This window comes from Scyliorhinus canicula, chromosome 3, assembly GCF_902713615.1.
Source record: "Scyliorhinus canicula chromosome 3, sScyCan1.1, whole genome shotgun sequence".
Taxonomy (NCBI): Eukaryota; Metazoa; Chordata; class Chondrichthyes; order Carcharhiniformes; family Scyliorhinidae; genus Scyliorhinus; species Scyliorhinus canicula.
In genome coordinates this window covers 181,293,397-181,303,447 of record NC_052148.1, presented here as the reverse complement: position 1 = coordinate 181,303,447, position 10,051 = coordinate 181,293,397, and the positions used below count along the sequence as shown (strand labels likewise).

Sequence of the window (10,051 nt, the reverse complement as noted above, 5' to 3'; positions counted from 1 at the left end):
CAATGTAACCCCACCAACCCCTCCTTCACACCTCCCCCTCTCTCACCACTGTGAACCACATGTGGCTAATGATGTCCTCTCTGAGTCTCCTCAGGAAAAGCTCTCCTACAATCGGCGGGAGAGAGCCTAGACTGGCGGAAGGGTGCCTGACATTAGAATCCTCACCTCCTTTGAGGACCGGGCACTGGAGGTGACCGGTGTGGCCGAGGACAGATTGGTCACCAATACGGAGACTGGCAGAAGCCGCAGAGGTGAGGAACCACCAGGTTCCACCCGGAGGACCTGTCAAACGTGAGTACTGATCACCCTACTGACTGGCCCATCCCTCCAACTGACCATATGTCCATTCTCCCGCAGGTCCTCCAACCGATGGTGCTGGCCCATTACGGGTGGCCCCTTCTCCTGACTTCAAGGAGAACAACTCAGAAGGGAGTTCTGAGGATACAACTGTTATAGTCATGGCACAGCTGTCATCTCCACCTTTCACCAGCGCAGATACACACACCTTGGTGGGAAATATTATGGCCAGACGTGTGGGACAATCTGGTGAGCACCACACTGCTGATGATGTACATCTGGTGAAGGCAGTAATGCCCAGGCGAGACAGCATCAGAGGACTGCTGGATCCCAGGACACAGCCGGGTCCCACCCTGATGCTGAGCCTCTGGAAGTGTGTTACCCAGAGCTGATGGGGACGATCGGGTGCAGCAAGGACATTGAGAGGGAGATGTCAGCGTCACTCCAGCAGGTCCATAGCTGCTTGGAAGAGTCCCAAAGGCTATGGGCACAGGAGATGGCACCAGCAATGAGTGTCACTGAGGCCAAAGCTTCGAGGGTGGCGACCGTAGTGAGAACCTGGTGCATGACATCAGCAGCATGAGTGAAGGCGTCGCGCAGTTGGTGACGGCCATGGCTGAGCGTCTGGACAGAATGTCTGCCTCGCTGGGGAATGTCACAGTACCAGGCCGACCTTCATGGGATTCTGTGGGACATGTCCCGCTCTCAGATGGGCATGGCCGAGGCGCTGCGGAGCTTGTCCCAGTCGCAGATGGGCATTGCCGAGAGCGTGGCCGGGTCACTGGGGGATGTGTCCCAGTCACTGAGGATCATCGCCGAGGGCGTCGACACCATGGTGCTTTGGGGAACTGCCAGGGCTGGCAGAGCCACATGATGCAGGTGGCCTCCAGGGCCCTATGGGCACCGGCTGGGAGGAGGGCGCGCTCAGTGCCAACCCAGATCCATCCCATGGAGTGGCGACGATGGCCACCAGCTCCCTCGGGTTCCACCACTCCAAGGAGGCTGCGTCTCGAGGTCAGCACATGGGACAGGGCGGCATGGCTGTGCATGTGCCGCTGGCAAGTTAGCCAAGGCCCTCCAGCTCGAGAGCCCCCAGAGGACACCCGCCAGGGGCATTAAAGGTCACGGGATGAGGTAGACAGCTGGCTGCCTCCACCACAGATATGCATCGTGGGGACACACCTGGATATAATGCTAGAGCTAGGACGGCCAGATACATTGAGGATCACTGAGGGCAAAGGTACCGGGGATATTGAGGTGGGGGTTAGCGTTTGGGGAGGGGCGGCACCACCGGGAGTGGGGTCTTGTACAGCGCATTAAACTCCTTTTTGAACAACCATTTGAACAGATAGGCATCCTATCTGGCTGGATCACAGCCTGGTATGGCAACTGCTTGGCCCAGGACGGCAAGAAACTTCAGAGAGTCGTGAACACCGCCCAGTCCATCACACAAACCTGCCTCCCATCCATTGACTCCATCTCCATCTCCCACTGCCTGGGGAAAGCAGGCAGCATAATCAAGGATCCCTCCCACCCGGCTTATTCACTCTTCCAACTTCTTCCATCGGGCAGGCGATACAGAAGTCTGAGAACACACACGGACAGACTCAAAAACAGCTTCTTCCCGGCTGTTACCAGACTCCTAAATGACCCTCTTATGGACTGACCTCATTCACACTACACCCTGTATGCTTCATCCGATGCCGGTGCTTATGTAGTTACATTGTATACCTTGTGTTGCCCTATTATGTATTTTCTTTTCTTCCCATGTACTTAATGATCTGTTGAGCTGCTTGCAGAAAAATACTTTTCATTGTACCTCGGTACGCGTGACAATAAACAAATCCAATCCAATCCATTATGATGCCTCTGTAACTTTCTTCTGCAATGTGGGCTGAACCTTGGACCCTTTGCCCATCTCTTCAGGCATCCCCCCGCCCCCTCCCCATGGCATCCACCCACCCTCCGGACGTGGACATGTTCGCGGAGCTTTGTCCCATCCCCTGGTGTTCGGATGTTTAGTGTGCAGTCTTGCCTCCTACAGTATTCAGGCACAGTGTCAAGGCATAAAGGTTTGATTGGGATGCTCGGCAATAACTCCCACATGCTATATGGCCTGTTCACCCACTGGAATCCACTTGCCTTCTGTGAAGTGCTCACTAAACCACGATTACCAATTCCCTATTAGCAATAGCCTTCAGCCGCACAGCCAGAGGCCTGGGCAGTCATGGAGGTTATGGGTGGTCATTGGGGCAGAGATGTAGGATCAAGGGTTGCCCCCAAATGGATACACATGATCCAGGGGTTGGCATGGTGGTGCTGCAGGTGGTTGCCCTCTGGTTGCCCCCCAGTGCTTCCACCCCATATCCCCATGGCGACCCATCCCTGCGGAGGATCCCCCACCCCCGCCGAGCATGGGGTGGCAAGCCCAGTGCCCCCAGTCTCTTTGCCTGTGAGTAAAAATGGCTCCTCACCTCCTCGCCTCCCCACAGGTTCACGTTTTTCAAAAGGAGTACTAATCGGCGCCAGCGTGACCACTTGCTGGGGAGGCCACTGAATAACAGGAGGCTGTTGGATGACGGGCTGCTCTTGTTAATTATATGGAAATGGGGCTCAAGTGGTGATAATTGGTTTCTCGCCATGCTATGGCAAGATCCCAAATTCGCCTACGGGGGTAGGCCAGTTGCATCGCAAACTATTTGCTGCCTGGCACGGACCTTGTTTTTGACCTCTCCCGCTATGGACCGGCCTCGTTACGCTTGAGCGAGAGCCCAACGAGGCTGGAGAATCGCGCCGATTAGAATGTAGGTTTTATGCACATCGGAAGAAGAACTTATGATTCATAGAATCATAAAAATGTTACAGCACAGAAGGAGGCCATTCAGCCCATCTTGTCCATGCCAGCCCCAGGAGCCCTTTCTAATCCCACCTTGCTGCATCTGCTTCATAGTCCAGTAGCTTATAGCAGTTAAGGTGCACATTCAGGTATTTAAAAAAATAATTTAGGGTCTCTGTCTCCACCACCATATCGCGCAGCGAATTCCAGACTCCCACTACCCTCTCGGGGCTGATTTAGCACAGTGGGCTAAATAGCTAACTTGTAATGCAGAACAAGGCAGCAGCGCGGGTTCAATTCCCGTACCGGCCTCCCCGAACAGGCGCCAGAATGTGGCGACTTGGGGCTTTTCACAGTAACTTCACTGAAGCCTACTTGTGACAATAAGCGATTATTATTATTACCCCCTGTGCAAAAAAAATCTTTCTCGTGTCCCCACTACGCCTTCTGCCACTTATCTTGAATCTGTATCCCCTGGTTCTAGAATTGTCCACCAAGGGAAACAATTTTATCCCGTCTACGCTATCTCTTCCCTTCATAATTCTGTATACCTCAATTAAGTACCCCTCAGCCGTCTTTGTTCCAAGGAAAATAACCCCAACCTATCCAATCTCTCCTCATAGCTACACTTTTCTAGCCCTGGCGCAACATTCTTATGAACCTTGTAATTGTGCATGCAACCCTTCAAATGGTAATGGTAAACAATCCCCATGTCCTTTTAGCAATATAGAAAACTTTTATTTGTTGTTGGAAAATAACCAAATTACTTCAACCTGTACATTTTATTACTTGTATCTGCTCATGATGGAATTAATAGATACACATTTATTGCCCTTTTTAAATCCGTAACTAATTGACCAGTTTTTGAGGATGTCAGCTTTTGTTTTGCTTGAGATATTATATCGGCCAGACAGATACGGTGAAAATACTAAATGTCCATCAATCTATAATTGTTACTCTAGGATTTTCGGAGGTTCATTGCAACAATGATGAGATAACAACAGGTTTCTACTCCTTTTTGAAGAATCTCTTGGCATCAATTCCATCATACGCGTAAGCCTGCAAGAGATTTCATATAAGTTATTCAGTAACTTTTCACTAATGTGTACTGAACTGTTCTATGCTAACACTTGCAGAAGAGAATATTTTCTGTTTAAAAAATATGATGCATATCATGTCACCGAAAATAATATTTTTTAAAAATAAATTTAGAGTACCCAATTATTTTCTTTCAAATTAAGGGCCAATTTAGTGTGGCCAATCCACCTAACCAGATCTTTGCGTTATGGGGGTGAAACCCATACAGACACGGGGAGAATGTGCAAACCTCACACCGGGGGGGGGGCCGGGATTCGAACCTGGATCCTCAGCGCCGCAGTCCTAGTGCTAACCACTGCGCCACATGCCACCCTAGAAAATAATATTTTGATACCTAAAATACTTATTATGAAAGGCCCCAAGGAGCTGGAATCGATCATGCCGCCATATGTTCCTGAGGCCTGCCTCATCTGAGGTGAGCTTCCTCATGCAGGTGGGACTTGCACTCGGACGCACTGAGATAGTCAAGTGATACTGAGCAGGGAATTCCATTAGGTCATCAGGCAGAGGAATTTACCAGGCAAAATGTTTACTCCACCCCATCCCTTCCTGGGTTACGGCTGCATTTGGTCAGTACTTTGGTTGGTGTTAAATTAGTCCCATTAAGCTGTCGGGGCTGATAAATCATCCAAGCCTGCTCTCTGATTGGCACTGGAGTTAAAGTGTCCACTTGACTTAATGGTGTTAGTCTTCCCTCAGGAAGTTGCGGATCCAAGTGCTTGAGCACTTAATCTTGGTGACCCTTAAGTCCAGTAGTGAGGAAGTGCTGCACTGTTGAAAGTCTCTCAGCTAAAGCGGTGGTGCTATCTATCTATCCAAGTGGATGTAAAAGATGCCATGGCAGTATTGTCCTGGTGTCCAGCCTAAATTCAACCCTTAACCAACAGCACTAAAAATGACAATTTGCTCATTATTTCATTGCTGTCTGTGATATCTTTCTGTGTGTTGACTGATGCAATAGAAAACAATGTCTACACTTCAACAGAAATGTAAATAATCATTTGGTGGTACAGAACTTGAGTATTGCTGAAAAAAGTGACATGTCAAAGCTTTTTGTCTTTCACTCATCAGAGCACTATGTAAGAATACCAGTATAAGGATAAATCAACAATTTATACTGCATGGGAAGAAAGTGCTGATCGGTTGGCAAGTGATTTTCCCTTATTCTGATAAGTAGAAGACAAAAAGCTTCAACATGTCCCTTTATTTCAGCAATACTAAAGGTCATTTAATGATGAAGTGCTCCCTTCAAAATGAAGCTATGCTTTTTCGAAGAGCTTGAACAACATATCTACAAAAATTGAAGGAAAACCATAATTTATAAATTAATCATACTTATTGAGGCTATTTTTTCGTAAATGTCTCCATACAATGAAATAATACACTCAGCAATTAGTCATTTTCACAGATTGTCTACAATCACTGCGCTTGGCAATGAATTTACCTGAACAAGTTCACCACCAATAATTTCCCTTGTCGTCAGGAGTTCCTTGCTATTGTCCTTTCTGGCGAACTTTCCAACAAGCTTGTCTCCCTCACAGATCCATGAACCCTAGAGCAGAGAAGTGTTTTCTATTAGCTCCAAAATGAAAATGATTTTTGCAGAAATTTTGTTTGTTTGCCAATAAAATCAATTCTAAAGAATGTCCAGAGCAGAAGCAATGCCATTTGAAAAAGGAAAGACCACAAATCAACATTAGTTGCTCCCTCCACCCTTCCCAAGAATTCTTACTAATTTCACAGGTTATTTTGTTAATCTGAACAGCAGCATTAAAAACTGTTTTTGATTCTTACGTTTAATTCTGTTCCATCTGCCAAGGTGTAGTCAAATGCTACCCCCAGTGTGAACTCAATTTCTTTTGTTCGGAAGGTGCTGGACTCTTTGACGGTAAACTTATTCCCATCTTGCTGAATTGTAAGCTTCAGGTTATCATGGGATGCGAGCTTCCTTTTCACAGCATTTACCCCTGGGGATTAAAGTGAGAGCTGTACTGTTATTAAATTGAAATAGAAGCAGGTTATTTTGAACGCCTTTTGTAGAATTGAATTTCTCCATTGTAATGATGATTATGAGTATTAGTAATACATAGAATTCAAATGAGGAGAAGCAGCAAAGTAAATCACGAAGAAAGCCAAAATGTTACTCGGAATAGAACTTTAGTTTTTTGGTGCCAAAATGCACAAGAAAGTTTGACAGTAATTCTGTTAACACGTTACATCTTGGCATTCAATTTTCAGAATTCAAGTTGATTGAGGTACAAAAGAAGACTTGAAATCGATTCAGCTGTAAATTGGTTTTATACAAAGTTCCTTTGCATACTGAACAATTGTTTTTAGTACTAGCAAGCTCGTTAATCATTTAGAATTGCTTTGTACTCCTTATGACTAGCCTGGCTATCACCTTAGGTTGCTTAAGTACTTTAATGTCAGCAGAAAATTAGTTGATTTAGGATTTTATTGTTCATTAAATAGTGCATAATCTCGAATAACCAACAGGTCTTCTCCAAATGCCAAAATTCTACTAAATACTTTTATTCGCTCTGAACGATAGAACAGATTGCTTTTCTCTTTTTACAACATGTCCCGGAGTTCACAATCTTTTGCAAATTGCATGCATTTATTCCTGTAGCTGTTCACAAACTATCAATTATTTGATGTTCTAATGTCATGCTTACCCATTTGTTCCATAAACTTATCATAGTTCTCATTTCTTTCAGCCTTCCAGGTACCGTTGAATGTCATATTTTACTGAGATTGAACTCCTCTTGCCAATGTGGAATCTCCTCTCCAACCTCAGTTTTTAAAGCTTATGGATTAATCAAAACCAGGGTTTTATCAGCATGATCATGATGTGGCTGGGTAAAGTTCAATTGCCACACGTGACTTGCACCAAGGACACTATAATGGGCTATTACTTTAGTGTGTTTAAAGTTTATGGGGCAGGACTTGATTGAATTGAGTGATAATTCCAACAAAAAAATCTACTCTGTCCTCTTTTACAATTCTCCAGAAATATTGGACTATTTCTTTTGAGAAATGGATCTGCCGAGTAGCTGGGATAGATTATCCAAATGCTTAATTTTTGATCAGACATTGTCAGCTGCTTATCTCTGTTTGCTATCAATATGTAATGTAAAGATCATTGCTGTGCTAATAGAGTGCTTTATAATTTAAGATTAATGATATAACAGTTAAAAGGGAGCCTTCCATGGCTTCCATGAAGCATTTGTGTGACATAAAGTCATTTTTTGGTGGTACAATTTCCAGTGTTTGATTCTGTCACTCATAATCTGTCAGATTACGCTGAGACATTGATGCAATGGATCAGGGGGACCTTGGTGTGCATGCACATGTAAGGTAGCAGAGCAGGTGGATACAGGGGTTAAGAAGGCATACGGGCTACTTGCCTTTATTAGCCGAGCATAGAATTTAAGAGCAGCGAGGTTATGCTGGAACTGTATAAGATCATAGAATTTACAGGGCAGAAGGAGGCCATTCGGCCCATCGAGTCTGCACCGGCTCCTGGAAAGAGCACCCGACCCAAGGTCAACACCTCCACCCTATCCCCATAACCTAGTAACCCCACCCAAGACTAAGCGCAATTTTGGACACTAAGGGCAATTTAGCATGACCAATCCACCTAACCTGCACATCTTTGGACTGTGGGAGGAAACCGGAGCACCCAGAGGAAACCCATGCGCACACGGGGAGGATGTGCAGGTGCCGCACAGTGACCCAAGCCGGAATCGAACCTGGGACCCTGGAGCTGTGAAGCAATTGTGCTATCCACAATGCTACTGTGCTGCCCGGTATAAACTGTTGGTTAGGCCACAGAAGGAGTAGTGTGTGCAATTCTGAAGTCCACGCTACAGGAGGGATGTGATGGCACTTGAAAGGGCGCAGAGGAGATTTACCAGGATGTTGCCTGGGCTGGAGAATTTAGCTATGAAGAGTGATTGGATAGACTGGGGTTGGTTTCTTTGGAACAGAGCAGGCTGAGGGGGGGACATGCTTGTGATGAGCATAAATAGAGTGGACAGAAATAAATTTTTCCCCTCGGTGGAGGGATCAGTGATTAGGGGTCATAGATTTAAAGGGCAGGAGGATTAGAGTGGGAGTCTGGAACTTGCTGCCTGAAATGGTGGTGGAGGTAGAGACCCTCATAACATTTAAGAAGTATTTAGATGTGCACTTGCGATACCATGGCATACAAGGCTATGGGCCAAGTGCTGGAAAATGGGATAGGAATGGTTATTTTTGACTGGTTCAGATGAAGTGCCTTTTCCGTGCTGTCGACTTCTATGACTCTAATATTAGTGTGGTTTGTCCACCATCGAAACAGGGGGTTGGGGTGGGTGGAGGGGGGTGGAGGGGTGTGGGGTGTGGGTGGAGGGTTGTGGGGTGTGGGGTGTGGGTTGTGGGGTGTGGGTGGAGGGGTGTGGGGTGTGGGTGGGGGGGTGGGGTATGGGTGGAGGGGGGTGGGGTGTGGGGTGGGGGTGGGGTGTGGGTGGAGGAGGGGGTGGAGGGGGGTGGAGGGGGGGTGGAGGGGTGTGGGTGGAGGGGGGTGGGGGTGTGGGTGGAGGGGGGGGGGGTGGGGTGTGGGTGGAGGGGGGGGGTGGAGGGGGGTGGGGTGTGGGTGGAGGGGTGTGGGGTGTGGGTGGAGGGGGGTGGGGTGTGGGGTGGAGGGGGGTGGGGTTGGGGTGGAGGGGGGGTGGGAGGGGGGTGGAGGGGTGGGGGGGTGGAGGGGGGTAGAGGGGGGGCTGGAGGGGGGTGGAGAGGGGGTGGAGGGGGGGTGGAGGGGGGTGGAGGGGGCGGGGTGGAGGGTGGGGCGGGGTGTGGATGGGGGTGGAGGGGGGGTGGAGGGGCGGCGGGGGGTGGAGGGGGGGGCGGGGGGTGGAGGGGGCGGGGTGGAGAGGGGGGGAGGGGCGTGGGGAGGTGGGTGGGGGGGGGGATGTGGAGGGGGGTGGGGGGGGTGGGGTGGGGCGTGGGTGGGGGGGGGCGGGGTGGAGAGGGGGGTGGGGGAGGGGGCTGGAGCGGGGGGGTGGGGGGTGGGTGGCGTGTGGGTGGAGGGGGTGGGGTGTGGGTGGAGGGGGGTGGGGTTTTGGGGTGGGGTTTGGGGTGGGGTGTTGGTGGGGTGTTGGTGGGGTGTGGGTGGGGTGTGGGTGGGGTGTGGGTGGGGGGGGGGTGGGGGTGTGGGTGGGGGGGGTGGGGGGGGGCGGAGGCGGAGGGGGGTGGAGGGGGTGGGGTGTGGGGGGGAGGGGCGTGGAGGGGTGTGGGGTGTGGTGGAGGGGGGGGTGGGTGGGGTGGAGGGGGGGGTGGAGGGGGGTGGAGGGGGGTGGGGTGTGGGGTGGGGTGGAGGGGGGGGGGGTTGGAGGGGGGGGGGGGGTGTGGGTGGAGGGGGTGGAGGGGGGTGGGGTGTGGGTGGAGGGGGGTGGGGTGGGTGGAGGGGGGGGGGGTGTGTAGAGGGGGGTGTGGGGGGAGGGGTGTGGGTGGAGGGGGGTGGGGGGGGGGTTGGTGTGTGGGGTGGGTGTGGGTGGAGGGGGGGTGGAGGGGGGTGGGGTGTGGGTGGAGGGGGGGTGGGGTGTGGGTGGAGGGGGGTGGGGTGTGGGTGGAGGGGGGGCGGGGTGGAGAGGGGTGGGGGGGGAGGGTTGAGGGGGGTGTGGGTGGGGCGTGTGTGGAGGGGGGTAGGTTGGGGGGGTTGAGGGGGGTGTGGGTGGGGCGTGGGTGGAGGGGAGTAGGTTGGGTGTGGGTGGGAGGGGGGTAGGTTGGGTGTGGGTGGAGGGGGGTGGGGTGTGGGTGGAGGTGTTGTGGGGTGGAGGG

The 10,051-nt window shown here is 50.7% G+C and overlaps 2 protein-coding genes across 2 annotated transcripts; both read right to left on the bottom strand.

Annotated features, from left to right (window-relative positions):
* Positions 1–3,846: 3,846 nt before the first annotated feature.
* Positions 3,847–7,096, bottom strand: fabp2 (fatty acid binding protein 2, intestinal). Its single transcript, XM_038791846.1, has 4 exons — positions 6,907–7,096; positions 6,026–6,198; positions 5,676–5,783; positions 3,847–4,192 (listed from the first exon to the last, which is right to left on the bottom strand). The coding sequence occupies exons 1-4, from the start codon at positions 6,971–6,973 to the stop codon at positions 4,142–4,144; spliced, it is 399 nt and encodes a 132-aa protein (XP_038647774.1). The 5' UTR covers positions 6,974–7,096; the 3' UTR covers positions 3,847–4,141.
* A 1,700-nt stretch (positions 7,097–8,796) lies between these two features.
* Positions 8,797–9,806, bottom strand: LOC119963781 (leucine-rich repeat extensin-like protein 3; the record flags this gene model as incomplete). Its single annotated transcript, XM_038793066.1, has 3 exons — positions 8,797–8,828; positions 8,899–9,309; positions 9,407–9,806. Coding segments are annotated over 3 exons (843 nt in total), but the record flags the coding sequence as incomplete, so codon positions are not given.
* Positions 9,807–10,051: the final 245 nt, after the last annotated feature.